The 20,307-nt window shown below is 53.9% G+C and overlaps 1 protein-coding gene across 8 annotated transcripts in view; it reads left to right on the top strand.

Moving 5' to 3' along the window:
• The window catches only part of SCN5A (sodium voltage-gated channel alpha subunit 5), a 103,849-nt gene extending 92,218 nt beyond the window's left edge, over positions 1–11,631 (top strand). For 7 of the 8 annotated variants that reach the window (XM_061395966.1, XM_061395964.1, XM_061395960.1 and 4 more), the window contains 5 exons: positions 158–211; positions 831–968; positions 1,608–1,712; positions 3,208–3,478; positions 8,073–11,631. In XM_061395966.1, coding sequence (XP_061251950.1) covers positions 158–211; positions 831–968; positions 1,608–1,712; positions 3,208–3,478; positions 8,073–9,313 — 1,809 coding nt within the window. In that variant the 3' untranslated portion in view covers positions 9,314–11,631. Of the gene's footprint in view, positions 1–157; positions 212–830; positions 973–1,607; positions 1,713–3,207; positions 3,479–8,072 lie in introns of all 8 variants that reach the window. The other variant, XM_061395963.1, reaches the window with a different exon arrangement.
• Positions 11,632–20,307: the final 8,676 nt, after the last annotated feature.

The raw sequence follows: 20,307 nt of genomic DNA, 5'->3' as shown, positions 1-20,307 counted from the left end.
CCCAACTGCCCAGCCACTTGGACACCACTGAAAGGGTGGAGCAGGCTGCCTACTTCTAGTGGGAGGTTACTTCCTGGTCCCATCTGTCCAGATAGGAGCCCGGAGTAGCTCCATAGACGCAGAATTAAATTTCCTTACTCTTGTCTCTTTCTTCCAGGCAACATTTAAAGGCTGGATGGACATCATGTATGCAGCTGTAGACTCCAGGGGGGTAGGTTGTCACACTGGTCTCTCTCCTTGAATCAGTCAAGGTTCCAGGCACCCAAGGTTCCCAGCTGCTTAGTTGCCATGGAAACAGGGTCTGCATCCCATAAGGGCCAGGTCTCTTGTGTCAGCCCAGAGTTGAGCCTCTCTGGAATGCCCTTGGCTTCCCCTGGGACATGGCTGTATGGTCTCCCGGGGACTCCCCAGATTCTCAGATATATTGTGAATTGCATTCACTGTAATTTAGTTGAACAAAAATTCTACCTCTGGAGGGTGGGGTGGGAGCAACAGAGACCCAATCAAGTTTCTCTGTGGTCCTGTCCCCGCCCCACATACATAACACCAGCCACCATATCACATGGACAGCTGAATGCTGCGAGACACCCCCATATACTCAAACCTCCCAGTGGCCCAGGGGCAGGAGCCACACAGGAACACAGCGCCAGCTCTGAGCCCGGCGTGCCTGCCCTCCTCACCTGCCACCACCCACCCTCCTCAATGCCATCCCCGCCTGCCCCTCACACACGCAGACGCACACCCCGGGTGGTGACCTTCCTCTGACACACCCGGCCAGCCCATCCCCCATTCCTGCCTGCCTGACCTCCTGTCTGCTTTCTCCCCTCTAGTACGAGGAGCAGCCCCAGTGGGAATACAACCTCTACATGTATATCTATTTTGTCATCTTCATCATCTTTGGGTCTTTCTTCACCCTGAACCTGTTCATCGGTGTCATCATTGACAACTTCAACCAGCAGAAGAAAAAGATACGTAGAGCACGGGCCCACCAGGCTGCAGGGCAGGGCTGGGTGCCAGGCACCTGGCAGCCTCTCTGGCTCCTGGCCCCATTCCTCCTTCCTGTTGGGGACTAAGCTCCCATCGGGCTGGGGTGGGAGAGGGGTGTATCCATAATGTGACCTGCTTAGGCCCATAAGTGTGTAACAAGGGGCCCCTAGTCTGAGAGATGAGGCTCCTGAGAGGAGCTGGGGTGAGAGTTGGGACTATTCACCTGGCCCATGATCGGGGATCATGGGGGTGGGGCTGGGGAGCCACTGCACAGAGGCCTAGGTCTTCCCAGAGTTCCATCATAGAAGCTACGATTGGGTGGCAGGCAAGCCAGGTGGGCAGAGGGAACTTCCAGGGTGGCTGAGCCGGGCAGGGGAGAGGATGGAGGCCGGGGCTGCATTTGCAAGTCCCAAAGTCAGAGAGAGCTCAAGGTGAATGGGGAAAGGCAACCTGGAGAAGCAGGTCCAGGGTGGTGGTTGAGGGGGACTCTCTGATGTAGGATAAGGCATACTTTTCTCCCCCAGGAGAGGCAGTGAGGAGAAAGGCCACCCTGGCAACCTCACCAAGGAGGCTAGGTCCCTGAGAACCCCCAGATGAGGCTGGTGCCTGTGTCTCTGCACTTAGGGGGCCAGGACATCTTCATGACAGAGGAGCAGAAGAAGTACTACAATGCCATGAAGAAGCTGGGCTCCAAGAAGCCCCAGAAGCCCATCCCACGGCCCCTGGTGAGCCAGGCTCTCAATTCGGTGGGCGTGGGGAAGATCTGCCCAAAGAGGGCCCTGGGAAGCCCCCACACCACAAGACCAGCTATCGGAACCTCTTCACAGTCTTTTGGTGCAACCTGGGGCCTTTGGCCTGTCCAGGGAAGGAGGGACCTCCAATCATGCACAGGGGCCTCAGTCTCATGGAGGTACAGGGGAAGGCATGAGACAGCTGTGGGAGCCCAGGGATGATCCCCTCCCACAGGAACCTTTGAGTGAGGCCCCTCCTCCCCTATAGCACTGCAGGCTTTCCCCAGGGAGGGCTAGGCAGACCCTGTGTGACCTCATCCTTGTAACTCCCTGAGCCATAGAGTCCCCAGGTGGGTGGGGCCTGCTGAGTGCTCTGCTAGGCTGACTCCCTTGGCCAAATCAGGCCAACACACACCCGTGTGTGTGTGTGTACTGGAGCAGGATGGGGGCAATACTTAGGTAACTCAGGTGAAAGTGTTAGTCACTCAGTCATGTCTGACTCTTTGTGACCCCACAGACTATAGCCTACCAGGCTCCTCTGTCCATGGGATTCTCCAGGCAAGAACACTGGAGTGGGTTGTCATTTCCTCCTCCAAGGGATCTCCCTGACCCAGGGATCAAACCCAGGTCTCCTGCATAGCAGGCAGATTCTTTACCAGCTGAGCCACCAGGGCAGCCTAGGTTATGCAGATGATGGTACCTAAATCATTAGCTTGTAGGTGGCAGCCCCAGTTTTTGCATCCAATTCATCCATGTCATCTGACTCTTTCCTGTTCTCCATGCTCTGGTCTAGGTTAGCAGTGTGTGTGTGTTTTCAATTGTTTATAATCATCTCTCTTCCCCAAAATGGGGCTCCCCTGGTGGATCAGATGGTAAAGAATCTGCCTGCAATGCGGGAGACCGGGGTTCAACCCCTGGGTTGGGAATATCCCCTAGAGAAGAACATGGCAACCCATTCCAGTAGTCTTGCCTGGAGAATCCCATGGACAGAGGAGCCTGGCGGGCTACAGTTCATGAGGTCGCAGAGAGTCAGACGTGATTGAGCGACTTACACTTTCCCCAAAATAATCTTGCAATTCAAGACACATATACAGATTCAATGGAATAAATAAATCGCACAGAAAGAATGGAGAAATTTTATTAACCTGAGGGCTGAGACAGTTTCTAGAGCTGAACTTTAGATCTGACCTTGAGCCTTCAGACAGTGGGAACAAAAAGAGAAGCTTGATGAACAAGGGGCACCATGTGAGATGGTGTCTGGGACAAGGAGCCCGGGGCTGGGCCTGGAAGCCCAGGGAGCTTTCAGCAGGGAGCCAGACTGTCCAGCATCCTGCCTTTTTCCTCTCCCCGTGGCAGTCTGTGAGCACTGGATGCCCCTGCCCCAGAGGGTGGAGTCGGAGGGTGGGTGGTCTGAGCTGAGGGGCAGCAAAGGAGGCCTGCTAGCCTGTCTGAGGCCCCTCCTGAGCCCTTCCTTTGCCCTTCCTTTCAGAACAAGTACCAGGGCTTCATATTCGACATTGTGACCAAGCAGGCCTTCGACGTCACCATCATGTTTCTCATCTGCTTAAACATGGTGACCATGATGGTGGAGACAGACGACCAGAGCCCCGAGAAGGTCAACATCTTGGCCAAGATCAACCTGCTGTTCGTGGGCATCTTCACAGCCGAGTGTATCTTCAAGATGGTTGCCCTGCGCCACTATTACTTCACCAACAGCTGGAACATCTTCGACTTCGTGGTTGTCATCCTCTCCATCGTAGGTGGGTATGCACGTCAGCTGGGCAGAGAAGGCCTCCCCTGGCCCCTGATCTGTGCTCCATGCCAAGTACACCAGCGTCCTGAATTCTTCGCTCCCTACAGTCCTTCCTACCCCCACCCCCCACAATCACACACACACACATCTGGGAAGGCCACTCAGGCCAAGGGGCCAGCTTGGTAGAGGACCCAACACCCCCTCCTGGTCCCACCCTCCCTGAGACCCTGGAACACAGCTCTCTGTTTGGAGAACTTCGAGGGTGAGTCTTGGAAAGGGAATGGGGCCTATGGGGGTTCCCTGCCTTCCCAAGGGAAAGCCTTCAAGCCCAAGGAAGAGTCTCCAGAGTTGGGAGGCAGGTGGCCCTCTGAAGTAGACGTTTAACCCTGGAGATGGACCTTCTGGAGTTGAGAATTGCCACCTGCACACACCACGGAGCACACCCTGGTGTGTGCCAGGCTTCTCAGACATCACTTGCCTCATGCAATTCACCATATAAAGTCAGCACCAAGGCAGGGAAATCGTTCAGCTAGGGAGAAGCTGAGATAGGAATCACACATAGCCTACTCAGGCTGATACGACAAAAGTAGCAGACTGGGTAACTCATAAACAACAGAAATCTACTTCTCACAGATCTGGGTGCTGGAAGTCCAAAAGGAAAGCGCTGCATGGTGGGTTTCCTGCTGAGGGTCCTTTTCCCGGTTCATAACCCACACCTTCTTGCTGTGTCCTCGCAAACTGGAAGGGGCTATGGAGCTCCCTGAACCTCTTCTATAAGGGCACTAAGCCCATTCATTCGGGCTCCACCCTCATGAAATTAAGCCCCTCCCAAGGCCCCACCTCCGAATACCATCATCTTTGAGAGGGGGAATTTCAACATACGAATTTAGGGAGAGGCAGAAACATTGAGAACAGAGCACACGCCCGTATCTGTTTGACCTCAGAGCCCAAATTCCTTCTTTAAAGAACAGTTTTATTAAGATATACTTTACATAACACAAAACCCACCCTTTCAAGTGTACAATTCAGTACTTTTAAATATATTCACATGCCTGTGCAACCATTATTACGCTCTAATTTTAGAATATTTTCCTTACCCCCAAAAGAGACTCTGCACCCACCGAGCTCACCATTTTCCCTCTCCCTGCCCTCTGGCAGCTCAGCTGGTAAAGAATCCGCCTGCAATTCAGGAGACCCTGGTTCAATCCCTGGGTCGGGTAGATCCACTGGAGAAGGGACAGGCTACCCACTCCAGTATTCTTGGACTTCCCTTGTGGCTCAACTGGTAAAGAATCTGCCCACAGTGCAGGAGACCTGGGTTCAATCCCTGGGTTGTGAAGATCCCCTGGAGAAGGGAAAGGCTACCCACTCCAGTATTCTGGCCTGGAGAATTCCACGGACTGTATAGTCCATGGAGTTGGAAAGAGCTGGACATGACTGAGCAACTTTCACAGTCACAGCCAGCCACCCCCTGGCAGCCACTAATCTAAAATTTTGCGGGACTGCCAAACTATTTTCCAAAGTGACCGCACCACGTTACAACCCCAAATTCAGTGTAGGAAGGTTGCAGTTACTCTGTATCCTCACCAACACTTGTTCCTGTCTGTATATTTTAATTACAGCCTTGCTAACTAGTATGGAGTGACATCTCATTGAGGTTTTGCTTTGCATTTCCCTGATGACTAATGACGATGAACATCTGTTCATATGTTTATTGGTCATTTTCCTTGGCATATCTTGGTATATAACAGGAGAAGTATCTTGGAGGAATGTCTGTTCCAGTCCTTTGCTTGATTTTTTAATTGACGTATTTGTGTTTTTATTGAGTTGTAAGAATTCTTTATATAATCCAGAGGCTAGTCCCTTATCAGATACAAGATTTGCGATGTTTTCTCCCATTCTGTAGGTTGTCTTTTCACTTTCTTGGTTGTCACCTCTTGGAGCACAGAGGTTTTAAGTCCAATTTATCAGTACTTTCTTTTGTCACTTGTGTTCAGAGCCCAATCTGGACCCTGCCCCCACAGACTTCTGCCATGGGATAACTGGCTTTCATCTTTCTTCCGTGTATAGCCTCTTCAGTGACTCAGAGGGAAAGGCAGGGGCTAAGAGAGGGGCTGCTGTGGCTATAGTGATGCACAGATGCTTAGAAGCTAGAAGTGGGCTCAGGAAATGCTCCAGGAGGTCTCAGGCAGGGATGAGGGTGAGGCCATGCCTGGTGGGGCTAGAGAGGAGCTTCTCTCTAAAGCAGGTGTCAGGAGCTGGAACGGAGCCCTGAGGGACAGTCTCCAAGATTCCAGGAAGTGTAGACTATATTCAGGAACTACTGGTTCCAGAGCTTGTGTACCAGAGAGGCATGGTTAACAGCTCAACTTGGAGCCAGAGCGTCTGAGTCAAATCTCCACTTCTCACTGACTAGGTGGCAACTTGGATAAGTTACCTCACCTCTCAGTTTCCTCTTCTGGAAAAGGAGGATGATAGTATCAGCTTCCCTCCTAGGGTAACTGGAAGGGGTAAATGGATGTGTGAATTGCTCAGCCCAGTGCTTTATTGACAGTGAACACTTGACACATGTTCGTGAGTGACATTATCATTAGGTTGGTACAAAAGTAATTCGGTTTTGGACCGTGAATTCTAAACCATTATTACTAGGCTCAGACACATCTTTATTCATCAACATAGGAGCCATTACAATCAACCCATTTTTGCCAGTAAGTGTTTATTCCTATAGCACAAAAATCCATGCTTTTGGATTCGATGAACTCTTGGAAAGCATTTTCTGCTTCCTGCAGGTTGTGGAAGCGTTTTCCCTGCAAAAAGTTGTCAAGATGCTTGAAGAAGTGATAGGGGGTTGGCGAGAGGTCAGGTGAATACGGCAGATGAGGCAAAACTTCATAGCCCAAATCGTTTGAATTCTGAAGTGTTGGTTGTTCAATGTGTGTCGAGCGTGTCACGGAGAAGCACTGGGCCTTTCTGGTGAGCAGTGCTGGCTGTCAGTGCTGCAGTTTTCAGTGCATCTCGCTGATCAGCTGTGCATACTTCTCATAGGTAATGGTTTCACAGGGATTCCAAAAGCTGTAGTGGATCAGATGGGCAGCAGACCTCCAAACAGTGACCATGACCTTTTTTGGTATAAGTTTGGCTTGGAGGAGTGCTTTGGAGTTTCTTCTTTTTCCAGCCACTGAGCTGGTCATCACTGGTCATGGTATATAATCCACTTTTCATCGCATGTCACAATCTGATTGAGAAATGGCTCGTTGTTGTTGCATACAATAAGAGAAAATGACTTTTCAAAAGGATGCTTTTTTTGATTTGCGGTCAGCTTAAGAGGTACCCACTTATCAAGCCTTTTCATCTTTCCAATTTGCTTCAAATGCTGAAAGACTGTAGAACGGTCAACGTTGAGTTTTGGCAACTTCTCATGTAAGAGGATCAGCTTCAATGATCCTCTCAGTTGGTTGCTGTCAACTTCCAATAGCCAGCCACTGTGCTCCTCATCTTCAAGGCTCTCGTGTCCTTTGTAAAACTCCTTGAACCACCCCTGCCCTGTGCATTTGTTAGCAGCTCCTGGGCCAAATGTGTTGTTGATGTTGCAAGTTATCTGTGCTGTTTTACAACCCATTTTGAACTCAAAAAAGAAAATTGCTCAAACTCGTTTTTTGTCTAACATCATCTCCATAGTCTAAAATAAATATAAAATAAACAGCAAGTAATAAGTCATTAGCAAAACAAAAAAACAAAAACATAAAGCGAGAAATGCACACTAAAGTGATGTAGAACCTAGCTACATTTATTTAAAATGTATTCCAATATCAAACAGCAGATTTCAACAATGCAAAAACCACCATTTCTTTTGCACCAACCTAATATATGAGAAGTCTGGAAAGTTCACTTGGGCCAATACAAGGCAAGTATATTCCATTCTTTCTTCTATAACTTACATCCATGCTCCTTGAAACTCCAAACTCAGAGTAATCAGTAGAGACAGAGTGGGCAGGCCTGGCAGCTAGCAGGGGTGGGAAGGTCACAGGAAGCACCTCGGAGAGGCTGACTTGTGACAGGTGAGGTGTGAGGAGTGTGCCAATTGCCTGGTCGGTGCCGCTTGTATTTCAGTGTGCACACGGACCACCTGGACTTGTTAAAACACAAGGGGTGTGGGTGCAGAGCTGAGATCTGCATTTCTGATAAGTGCCCCGGAAATCCCAAGGCTGTTGGTCCGCAGACCACACTCTGAGCAGCAAGGAGCTAAAAGTTCTAGAGTTCTGGTCCAAGCTAGGCTATCAGGGATGCTGAGCAGGTCTGCTGAGGCCCCTGAACCACAGTCTGGATAATGGGCCTCGTATGTGCAGGTAGGCTCAGGAGACTAAGGAGCAGAGGGCTGAGAAGGCACTTTGCAAAGGATGCAGGAACTGTGGGTCCTTTTCTGGACCATAAATGCAGAATTGGAGACTCAGGTGGGTGGAGGCAGGGTCCTTACAGGCCCCAGGTGACCCAGGCCTCCACTCCCAGGCTCCTTGCTTGTGCAGAGACCCCTCCCAGCAAGGCTGGGCTGGAGGGAGGACAGTGATGCCACCAGTGGCCACAGTCTCCGTTGTTTCCCACAGGCACTGTGCTCTCAGACATCATCCAGAAGTACTTCTTCTCCCCGACGCTCTTCCGCGTCATCCGCCTGGCCCGCATCGGCCGCATCCTCAGGCTGATCCGCGGGGCCAAGGGCATCCGCACGCTGCTCTTCGCCCTCATGATGTCCCTGCCCGCGCTCTTCAACATCGGGCTGCTGCTCTTCCTCGTCATGTTCATCTACTCCATCTTCGGCATGGCCAACTTCGCCTACGTCAAGTGGGAGGCTGGCATCGACGACATGTTCAACTTCCAGACCTTTGCCAACAGCATGCTGTGCCTCTTCCAGATCACCACGTCGGCGGGCTGGGATGGGCTCCTCAGCCCCATCCTCAACACGGGGCCCCCCTACTGCGACCCCAACCTGCCCAACAGCAACGGCTCCCGGGGCAACTGCGGGAGCCCCGCGGTGGGCATCCTCTTCTTCACCACCTACATCATCATCTCCTTCCTCATTGTGGTCAACATGTACATCGCCATCATCCTGGAGAACTTCAGCGTGGCCACGGAGGAGAGCACGGAGCCCCTGAGTGAGGACGACTTCGACATGTTCTACGAGATCTGGGAGAAGTTCGACCCGGAGGCCACCCAGTTCATCGAGTATTTGGCCCTGTCTGACTTCGCCGACGCCCTGTCAGAGCCACTCCGGATCCCCAAGCCCAACCAGATAAGCCTCATCAATATGGACCTGCCCATGGTGAGCGGAGACCGCATCCACTGCATGGACATCCTCTTTGCCTTCACCAAGAGGGTCCTGGGCGAATCTGGGGAGATGGACGCCCTGAAGATCCAGATGGAGGAGAAGTTCATGGCGGCCAACCCGTCCAAGATCTCCTACGAGCCCATCACCACCACGCTGCGGCGGAAGCACGAGGAGGTGTCGGCCACGATCATCCAGCGGGCCTTCCGCCGGCACCTGCTGCAGCGCTCCGTCAAGCACGCCTCCTTCCTCTACCGCCAGCAGGCGGGCAGCAGCGGCCTCTCGGAGGAGGACGCCCCCGAGCAGGAGGGCCTCATCGCCTACATGATGAACGAGAACTTCTCCCGCCGCCCCGGCCCGCCCTCCAGCTCCTCCGTCTCCTCCACGTCCTTCCCGCCCTCCTATGACAGCGTCACCAGGGCCACCAGCGACAACCCCCAGGTGCGGGCGTCTGACTACAGCCCAAGCGAGGATCTCGCCGACTTCCCCCCAACCCCCGACAGGGACCGTGAGTCAATCGTGTGAGCGCAGCCCAGGGAGGGGGGCGCCAGCGCAGAGCATCGCGGCAAACCCAAAGGCAGCCCCAGCCCAGCAGTCGCTGGGCCGTCCGACCTTTGCTTTGGGCTTCGGGAGTGAGAGAGGAGCCTCGGCCCCGTGGACCGACAAGGCAGAGTCCTGTGCACCGCGCTGATGGCTGGAAGCACTTGGCCGAGCTGTCTGTCTGGGGTTACCAGTCCTGGGGGCTGGGTCTGGTCCGGCAACGCTCTGGGGCTCTGACCACCACCTCCATCCCAGCTGCTGAGGCAAAATGCGAAACCGAGACTGTGTATGTTGTGAATGGGCTTTCATAAATTTATTATATTTGATATTTTTTTACTTGAGCAAAGAACTTTTTTTTTTTTTTATGGATGGATTGGCAGCGATTCACACTGCCTCTTCCTAACTCTGAACAAGAGTGTCTGTGGAGCTGCTGCGGCTCTGCTGTCAATGCAAAAGTGAGATCCGGTGTGGGTCCCACGGGCCTTCACTGCCTAGGGGCAGAAAGGGGGTCCCCCGCCGCTTGGGCTGAGGTGCCAGGAGGGCTGAACCCCTTCCCATACATACATGCGCACACTCTCACACTCACAGAGGCCAGACACAAGCCACATGTGGCCTGGACTCCCCGAGGCGAGCAAGGTGACCGGCCTTTCCCCCCAGTCCCCCACAGGTGGGATTATTGTCAGCCAGGGCTCACTCATTGCCCCATTTCCCCCCTGTATGTTTATGCAGGCCACCCTGGAGTCAGGCCTATAAATACAAGCTTCCAGAAGAGAGTGGCCTGGCTCCCAGGGCTCGTCCTTGGCACTGACGTTGCCTTTCTTCCCTGTAGAGCGTGGCCTCTGTTCGAGTATTAACATTAAGGGAAGGGCCTGAGGGAGGCACATATGTCCTGCCACCCAGCTTGTCCGCACTGTCCAGCCTGGCTGGCCCTGCCCCACAGGCCAGGAAGAGAAGGCTGAGCCCATGGGGTTGGGGTGAAGAACCCACTCCACAGCCCCCAGCATGGTACCCCCCAGCCCGCCTGGAGAATGGAATCTGCTGTCATCACCCAGGCTCTCTCTCCAGACCTTTCTGCCTCTGCCCGGGGCTGAGGGGGTGCCTATGTGGACCCCAGCTCCTCTCCAGCTGCGAAAGCACGGGGAGTGGGGAGGGCTGCCCAGGCCCTGTGCAGGGAAGGGGCTGCAGGATGCTCAGCCCAGTCCCAGGGCCCTAGGAGGGGAATGGACCCCAGGTCTCCTGGGAAAGGGAGTCGAGTGACCCTGGACCAGCGCCCCCCTGCTCAGCCCAGGGTCCCGGGAACACCACACACGGGACCTCCTGGGGCAGGGTCCAGGCTGCCCATGGGTCTTGTGAGCAGGCCTTTTCAGGGAAAAATACTTTTTTCTAGTCCAATTACCACCACCCTCCCCACCCCACCCCCCACCCCGCCACAGGGCCTCTTCAGCTGCTGACAATCCTACTGAGCATATGCAAATCTTTCAACGTAGAGAACTGTCACCCTGAGAGGGACAGTGGTGGCTGGTGGAGGCTGTGCAGGCAGGGGCTCGGCTGCCAAGTCCACTCTCCAGCAAAGCCGCCCTCCACCCGGCGGCCACCTCACAGGCCGCCTCTCGGGGCAGCCCCGGAAGCCAGAAGCTGGCTGTCCTAACCTACCTCGCCGAGCCGTCGGGGGGAGCCGTGGGGAGCTGAGGGGGAACCGCCAGCGGCGAGTCAAGTATTAACGTTTCTTCTTGTCACTCGAGTTCCCTTGGTGGCAGCCCCAGCCGCCCGCCGCCCCCAGTGCTTTCCCTTCTCTCATGTTCCCTGGAAGTCGGCGTGGGACGTGGTTTTAACTATCCCAGCACCACTTCTCTGAGTGGAAATCTTATTTTTGTAGCTCTCTGTGCTGTGCTCTCAAGGCTTGGAGAGGTGTATGCCCTCCGCAACACCTGGCACCCTGCGTGGGCGGGGAGGCAGTGGGCAGGCCGGCTGGGCTGCAGGCCCAGCTGACCGGAAGGAGACCGGGGTTCTGTGTGTGGGGACAGCCCAGGAGCCCGAGGCAGGTGCCAGGGCCGGCCACTGACTGCAGACCGTGTGGCCAAGGGCAGGGCCGAGCGAAGCCAACTCCTTAGCTTTTAGCGTGTCTCTCATTGCTTTTTTTCCAGAACTGCACAGTGACCAGCAGGAGGGGAGGACACAGGAGGGAGGGACAAGCACCAAGTGCCAGCCGTTGTCGGAACTACCCAAGCACTTCGCACCAAACTTCGTGCATAAATAAGATACATATTTTTAAAACAAACCAATAAATGGCTTACATGACCTGGTCTGGACTCTGTCCATTTTTTTTTAAGTAGAGTTGATTTACAAATTGATAATATTGTGTTCATTTCTGGTGTACAGAAAAATAATTCAGTTGCGCGCGCACACACACACACACATATATTTGGGGGGGAACAGATGCCTGTAAAGATGGTGTCTGAAGAGACACGGCCCCAATGTCATCAAATCCAGCCTTTGTTTTTGCCTCTCCCTGTCCCCTTCAACTTTATTCAGTGGAGATAACTTCCTTGGCCCCAGATGAAAACCAGGCCAGCCCTGGGGCTTTTCCACTCAGTCCTGGTGAAACAGCAGCCTTCAGCCACCCTGTGTTGTAAATACCACCTTAGCTTCCTGGGGCTTTTCCACTCAGTCCTGGTGAAACAGCAGCCTTCAGCCGCCCTGTGTTGTAAACACCACCTTGGCTTCCTTCTGAGCATGTCCAGTCCCGTGACAGTCAGAGATGGGGTGGCTGGACAGGCACCACGCGGCATCTTCAGGCTTGTGGGGCCTTCTCCCAGTGGTCTCCCAGCCCTGGGGATGTACTCTTCCAGGTGCCCCATGACCCCTTCTTTGCCCGTGGGTACCCGTGGGTCCGTTCAGCCTCTTCCTGCCAAGCCCCTGGGCTCCCCCAGTAGCCCTGCTGTGGTGGCTCACAGCCCCTCTCCGCCTGCTGCCTCTGCCCCCCCACGCTGGCCTGCGGCCCGGCCCTGGCAGCACTGTGCTCCACAGCCACCGCCAGAGCAGCGGGCCTACAGACCTCCACCCGGATCCCAGAGCCGCACTCAGATCCCTGTCACTGGCCCACCTGAGTTTTCTCAGCCCCGGGGGGGCCCAGTCCTCACTTGGAAAACAAACTTATGGTCACCAAAGGGGAAAGGTGGGGGTGGGGAGGGATAAATTGAGGATTAATACAGACTACTGGGCTTCACTGGTGGCTCAGACGGTAAAGAATCCACCTGCAATGTGGGGAACCCGGGTTCGATCCTTGGGTTGGGAAGATCCCCTGGAGGAGGGCCATGGCAACCCACTCCAGTATCCTTGCCTGGAGAATCCCCATGGACAGAGGAGCCTGGTGGGCTACAGTCCATAGGGTCGCAAAGAGGCAGGCATGACTGAGTGACTTGGCACAGCACACTACGATATATAAAATAGATTATCCACAGGGAACTGCTGTAGCGTAGGAACTCTACTCAATACTCTATATTAACCTATACGAGCAAAGAATCTGAACAACAATGGATGTATGTACACGTATAACTGAATCACTTTGCTGTACACCTGAAACTAACAATAAACTAACGCAACACTGTAAATCACCTGTCCCTCCAACAGAAGAGGTGCAGACTGGTCCAGAGGGAGGCAAGAGGGGGCCTTGCAGTCACTGCACCACCGCAGCTGTCACCCGGCCGCTCTGGGGCGAGGCAGGGGTCCAGGCTCCAAGAGGGACGGACGCCGGCTTCTGTGTCAGAGGGAAGGCATGCAGCCCGGGATCTCAGCCCTTGGCAGGGACAGAGATGCTCCTGGACAGACGTCAGCTCTCACCCTGGGGCCGTGGCCCTGGCAGCTCCCTGCCCCGTGCCGGCCGCTCTTCCGCCTCAGCCCTGACGGCCATGGGATTTGGTGCCCGGAGGCTGGGAGGGTCAGGGAGACAGCCAGGCACTCACTCCTACAGGTGGAGATGGAGTGGGCAGTGGCCGAGAGCCAGGAGATGCCAAAGGCCACCTCTCGTGGGCTGCGGGTGCCCCGGGACTGTACACCCCTCCAGCACACTGTCCTCTGTGTATGTGCTCCCTAAGGGCTGGGGAAGGCCAAGCCAGCACCCCCATACCACCCTCTCCAGCCCTGCCCGTGCCCGACACAGATAGAACCCCAGGAGCGTTAAAACAAGAGACACCCCATCAACCCAGCTGTTCAGTGTCCACGGGGTTCACCTGGACCCTCTCCTCCATTTGAACCCTTCCTACCTTTCTGTCCTATGAGACCCTTGGCCCTGTTTCTCAGCCACATTTCTACCTTCCATTCCTTGTTCTTCTGGAAAGAGGTCACCTACATGGAGGGGCATGGGCAGATTCACACACAGGGTACACTCAAGGCACAGTAGCCAGTGTCCATGTTGATGAGGGGGCAGATGTGCTCACAGGGAGATGCCTGAAATCCTAATACTGAACCTCAGGCTTCCTGTCCCAACCACCCTGGACCACGATCCTCGGGATAGGGGGAGACAGACAGACCAGAGGTTGGGGCAAGGGACTTGGTTTAGAAATGACACTCAAAGCCTGGCAGCTGCCAAGCTCTGTCCAGGGAGAATCCCAAGAGGCCCCACCTGAGGCACCTCTCTCCTGTGGGTGTCCCAAGTCAGTGTAAATGGCAGGGTAGGGGGCTGGGCCGGCCCAAGCCCAACACGTACAATCACCACTCTGACAAGCACTTCCTCCCATGCCAGCTCACGGGGCTGGCATCCACGGTCAGCTGCCAGGCACCTGCTGCCGGAGAGAAAAGGCCCATCACCCCAGCCTCCGTGGAGGCATGAGCCGGCTCGGGTTCCAGAGAGGCATGCAAGTTGCAGCAGAGCCCCCTTCCCCGGATGCGGGCGAGCGGCAGCGGTCCATCCTGGCCTCCCGCCCCGCCGTCCTGTGTCTGGCCGCCGTGGGCTGAGTCTGCCTCCAGGATTTGCTCTTGGAGCCATGTCTCCTGGGGACCATCTGTCTGCCACTCACCCTCTCGGGCTGCACTTCCTGGACAGCCAGGGGCCAGGCTGCTTCTGTGTGCGGGGCTGAGGAAGGTTCTACAAGGACAAGAGGGCAGGGAGGGCTTGACCAAGAGGAGAGGCCGGCTCGATGGAGATAATTGGGCCTCCTGTATCCTGTATCAATCCATCACGTTTATAGTCTTCCCTCCAGACAGGAGACAATGAGGAAATGACAAAAGCCAATAAGGCCCATAAATGAGGGGTAATGGAATAATCAGTATGTGCAGCCCTGAGCCCCAGAGCCAGGAGCAGGCCGAGCCCCTCCACTCCCCTCCGCACCCCCCACCGCCGGTCTCTGTCCTGACTTCAGCCACAGGCCCCCAAGGGACAGGCAAAACCAGTCAGCAGCCTCCACGGGGGTGTCCGGCTGGAGATCCAGCTACTCGGTTCCAGCTGGCGTCCTCCCCGCCTCCTCTCTCTCTCTCTCTCACTCCACATCCAATCCCAGGAAATCCTGTTGGCTCTGCCTTCAGAATGCATCCCAAGCCTGACCACTTCTCAACACCTGCACGGCCGCCATTGCTGGTCTGAGCCACCATGGCCTCGCATGGAATTTCCCAAAGGCCTCCTGCTTGGTCCTGGGTCCAGACCATTCTCAACACAGCAGCCAGAGGGGTCTATCAAAAGTCATGCTGTTGGCTCAGGCTGCTGCTTCACACAGAACCCCAGTGGCCCCCAGCTCACTCAGAGAACGGACTTAATGTTTTCTATCAACTAGTCAAGAATTTAGTGACATATCCAGTTCCTCTCTTTTTTACTTTTTTTTTTTTGAGGGATCTTCACTCTCTGCTTGAATTGTTTATAAAACGAAATAGGGGCTGAGGTCTGACAGCACTGCCATTTCACTGTTGAGGAGACCTGGATACCTTGCAGGGTCCAGGCTACCAAAAGGCGTTGATGTTGTTCAGTCACTAAGTCAGGTCCAACTCTTTGCAACCCCATGGACTGTAGCCCGCCAGTTCCTCTGTCCCTGGGATTTCCCAGGCAAGAATACTGGAGTGGGTTGCCATTTCCTTCTCCAGGGAATCTTCCCGATCCAGGGATTGAACCCACGTAACCCACGTCTCCTGCATTGTCGGCAGACTCTCTACTGCTGAGCCACTTGGGAAGCCCACCCGAAGGCAGTACCATTCCTCAAAGATATGGAGAGCTGAAGGGGTGAACCCACTTTGACTCTTCTCTAGGGGACAGTTCTGTGGATAAATAATCACAGTCTCCAGTCAAGAGCACAAGCCCAGTTCAGCACCTCCCAAAAGTGGCCTCACTCCACCCTGAAGCCAGCCTTCCCCACATGAAACACAGGGGAGCCCTGCCACCACCACCGACTTCTGCTTCCCCAGTCATTTCGTTTCAGAAGCCCCTGGCCCAGGGCCTTTACTGTGGCCACTCCACGCCACCGCAGCCTCCTTCCCTTCCCGTCTCAGGAAGCAGCAGGTGGATACTGGGTCCTGCTGTGACCTGATGCAGTTCCGCCAGAGGCCAGCTTTGCATACCTCGGATTTCAGAGAGAGGAAGCCTTGGATCTTGTCTCAAAACAGTTAACTAACTTCAAGTGGGGGACTGGGGAGACCTACTCACCCAACGTTTGCGTAACTAACAAAGCCAGCCAAGTGGCCTTCACTGGACTCCAGGTACTTTCTTTCTACCTGCTCCCTGTGGACGTGGCGAGTGGGCTGTGCTAGGCGTATAACCATTCCTGCTGGTCCCCCGAGCCTGGCGGAGGCTTATCTGGAGAGCAGACCTCCAATAGCACCCCAGCCCTAACCTCAGCACAGGCTGTGTGCTTTTCGTGCAGGAAGAAGGAACGTTTCCAGGTGGAAATCTTCCAAATGTGTCTTCCCCAATCACCCTGTCACCAGATTGTTCTCAGCAAAAACTTTCTCGTAAATTATCTTTGCCTTTGACTGTTCACACACAAAGGTCGCGCAGTTGCCTGCCTCTGGTATCACACACGTAGCTGGGGAGCTGGTTTCAGAGGTTCCCACAGCTGGAATCTCCAGAGGAATTCTGACTAAGAAAGAGGACATGAGGTCATGATGAAGAGGGAGAGAAGGACAGAGAAGGCGGGGAGGACTCAGACAGCCAGAGAGGGGAGGGACCCTATCCAGCCCACCTTGCCCCTCCCATCTCCAAGCTGCTGTTTGGTTGGCGTTGCTCCCACCATTGCATCCAAATGAACAGACGATAAAATGCTCAACTAGAAACAATAATACACTGGTATCAATGAGCTCATGTAGCGCCCGAGTCTTGCTTTCTAAATACTATTCTGGGGACTTCCCTGATGGTCCAGAGGCTCAGACTCTGAACTCCCGATGCAGGGGGCCTGGGTTTGATCCCTGGTCAGGGAACTAGGTCCCACATGACCCAACTAAGAGTGCACATGCTGCAACTAAGGCCCAGCACAGCCACATAAACAAATACTGTTTACAAAGATTACAAATACCATTCCATTCAAAGGAAAGAGGATTCCTTGGTGAAACGGCTGATTCACTGTTAGAGTAGAGAAAAAATACAAGATGAGCCCTGGACCATCCTGGAAAGTAAGAGAGTTCTTAGGCGGATAGATACACATCAAAACACACAGCGGGCAGTTTGGATGGGCCAGTTAGTAAGGGAGTAACAAATCATCAGTGGATGAAAATTAACGTAAAAGTTTGATGAGCAACATAGTCTCAAAGTATCCTCCAACCATTGCTTTTTATAGCTTTCTTAATTTAACAGTGGGGAGGGCGAATTTGGTGCTCACCTCCTAAACCACTGATCGAAGACAACATTTCTAACAAATGAGAAAATGTACATTGCATGGCTCCCCATGTGATTCTCAGAGGGACACATCATAACCTATGTGGTAATCTTACCGAAAACGCATAACCTGAAAGTAGTCACGAGGAAACAGCAAACAGCATTTGAGCAACAGCATTCTACAGAATAACTGGCCTCAACTCTTCAGAAACGTCAGGTTCAAGTAATACAAGGAAAGGCTGAAGAATTCCTCCAGATTAAAGGAGATCAAAGGGACATGGCAGCTAAATGCAACAGGTGACTCGAAAAGGAAAAAATAAACAAATAGAAGATAAGATTGAGACAATGAACGAAATTTGAATATAGCCTAAGGATTAAATAACACATTTTCTAGTTTTGTTAACTGTGTTGTGGTTTTGCAAAAGAATATCCTTATCCTCATCAATATACTCTCAAGTATTTAGGAGTAAAAAGGCATCATGTCTTCAACTTACTCTCTAGTGATTCAGATAAAGAAATGTGTGTACTGTGCATAGTATATTACAATATAGAATATATACTGTATATATAGAATATATACAGTATAAATATACACTATTTATAGTATATTATATACCTAATATATTGTATATGTAGTATATACATATTGTATAAAATATATTAAATATACTATATATAATACATTATATATATACATATATACTATATATACAGTATACTAGACACGTATATGTAGAGAGAATTACAAAATAAATGAGCAAAACATAAATAACTGGTGACTCAGCATAAAGGATATAAGTGAAATTAAAGTAAAATTTACGCAAATGATAATAATGGCCAAAACCCCATGGTGCGTGCTGTGTGCCAGGCCTTGTCCAAATACTTTGTAACTCACTTGATATTTGCAAGAGTCCTACAATGTATGCAGTACTAACATCCCTGTTGTCATGGAGATGGGGAAACTGAGGCCCAGACCAGTTAGGATGGCAGAGCTGGGATGTGACGCCAAGCACCCTTAGACTGTGGGCCCTGAAGATGCACAAGCCGTGCAGAGGCTGAAAACGGAACCCAGGGACGGGAGCACAGAGGACCCCACACTCTTACGCCTGAATGCACATGGACAGGCTGCCGGATGCAGCAGGCCACAGCCTGAGAATCAAAACAACCTCCAGCTCTGAACATATCAGCAAGACTCTGAGAAAGCAGGAGGAAGCTCCGAGTTGAGTGCCTTAGGCGTAGGGGACAAAGACCCCCTTTCCCAGAGGGTCCGTGCAGCCTCTAGCCCAGACGGTTGGCCTTTCCATTCCCCATCCAGAGAGCTCCAAGCTCTGGTTCTCTTCCTCCCTGACCCCTGGCCCACCACCCGGAAGTGAAGGGTTTCTGGCCTTGGCCTGCTGGCGATGATCACTGCCTGGGGCCATGGAGGAAAGAAGGAGGCCCCTTTGGAATGCTGGCCCCAAAGTCAGAGCTGGTAGGGGGGTGGGGGATGACTGAAAGCTGGTGGCCATGCGTACTGCAGGAGATGGGGTGTGGGGATGAGGTCACTGCAGGAGCAGTTGGGCAGGGGCGGCCGTCCTCCTGGGCTTTCTGCCAGAAAGGACGGAGGGAGGTCTGCTCCCCGCACCCAGCAGGCGGGGCCTCGCTGCCCAGGACAGTCTCCAGGCAGGGGTGGGAGGGGCTGCCCAGGCCTGTCCAGCCCGCCAGGGACGAGGGGAGGGGGAGGAGGCCGCTGCCGTCCAGGCTCAGCGGTGGATGGACACCCCCATCCCCTCCCCGCTGAAGGGCCTGTCACATGGCAGCCGTGGCTCACACCCGCTTATCGGCGCCCGGGTGTGGAGAGGGTGTCGGGGACGGGAGATAGCGCTGGGACAGAGCTGTCCGCACCGGCCTGCTCTGCCTCCTTCATTCGCACCTCCTCTGAGGCCCCCCAGCCCGTGCATCCCTGGGGCCTCCAGGCTGCCCCCACCCGCCTCCCCGCAAGCCCCCTCTGCAGGCTGCCTTTGAGAAGCAGAGCCCTGCCCTGGACAGTCAGAATACTGGCCGCCGAGCGACCCTGGAGGGTTTCTGGTCCTCGTTCCACCTAGGGGACCAGGCAGATCTCACTCACCTGAAATCATACTGCAAGCAGGCAAAGGAGCAGAGCTAGGCTCTGACTCCGGACCAGGGCAGGTGAGGGTTCGAGCCTCCGCCTGGGACCCTGGAGGCAGGGTCCTGGGGCCACAGTGAAGGAGCAGTGAGGGGCACGTTTGTCCCTGAAGAACCCAGGCCGTTCAAGTTTCAGCCTCATATGGGGAGTGAGGACACAGACACGCCATATTGTCCTGGACTCCACTGACCTTGGAGAAGATCCAAGGTCTCAGCCTGTGTCTGAATGGCAATGATGGCGAGAGGTTGAAGGCCTCCTCTGCAGTGTGGGGGTTGGGGGCTGGGGGATGCAGAGAGGTGAGAGGGGACCCACTGCCCAGAAATCAGGAGGCCAGGGTAGAAGTCAGGGGCCCATCATGAAAGGTGGTGGGAATGAAAACCTGTGTCCTACCTGATGGCCTTCCCTGGTGGCTCAGATGTTAAAGAACCTGCCTGCAATGTGGGAGATCTGGGTTTAGTCCCTGGATGGGAAGATTCCCCTGGAGAAGGGAAAGGCTACCTACACAAGTTTTCTTGCCTGGAGAATCCTCATGGACAGAGAAGTCTGGTGGGCTACAGTCCACGGGCTCACAAAGAGTCGGACATGACTGGGTGACTTTCACTTCACTTCACTTTCACTTTTCACTTCACTTTCACTCATGGGCTAAGGTGGGCCCCTGACTGGGCCAAGGTCTTGCAGGTATGGGGAAGGCCTGGCAAATTCAAGGCCCCTGTCCGCCACTGTCCCTACCCCCACAGCCTTAGGAGACATTTGTGCAGAAAGGAGCCCTGGCATCAGCAGAGGGAGGGTGGTCCATCTTTGCTTTTCAAGGAACTGAGGCTGGGGGAGGGACAGGTTGGGAATAATCCCAAGATCCTGGCTGGGGGCAGGGGAGAGGGCAGGGCTCCACACTTGCACACAGCTGGAAGACCTAAATTAACTCAGCTTCTCCCTGGGCCAAACACACAAAAACCCTGCTCAGCACACTCCCACTGGCACCCCCTTGCTCCCATGCTCCCACTGGGAAAGGCAGCTTCAGGACCAGACCTGGCGGAGCCTGATGAA

This window comes from Bos javanicus, chromosome 22 (genome assembly GCF_032452875.1).
Source record: "Bos javanicus breed banteng chromosome 22, ARS-OSU_banteng_1.0, whole genome shotgun sequence".
Lineage (NCBI taxonomy): Eukaryota > Metazoa > Chordata > Mammalia > Artiodactyla > Bovidae > Bos > Bos javanicus.
This window is presented reverse-complemented; position numbering and strand designations above follow the sequence as displayed.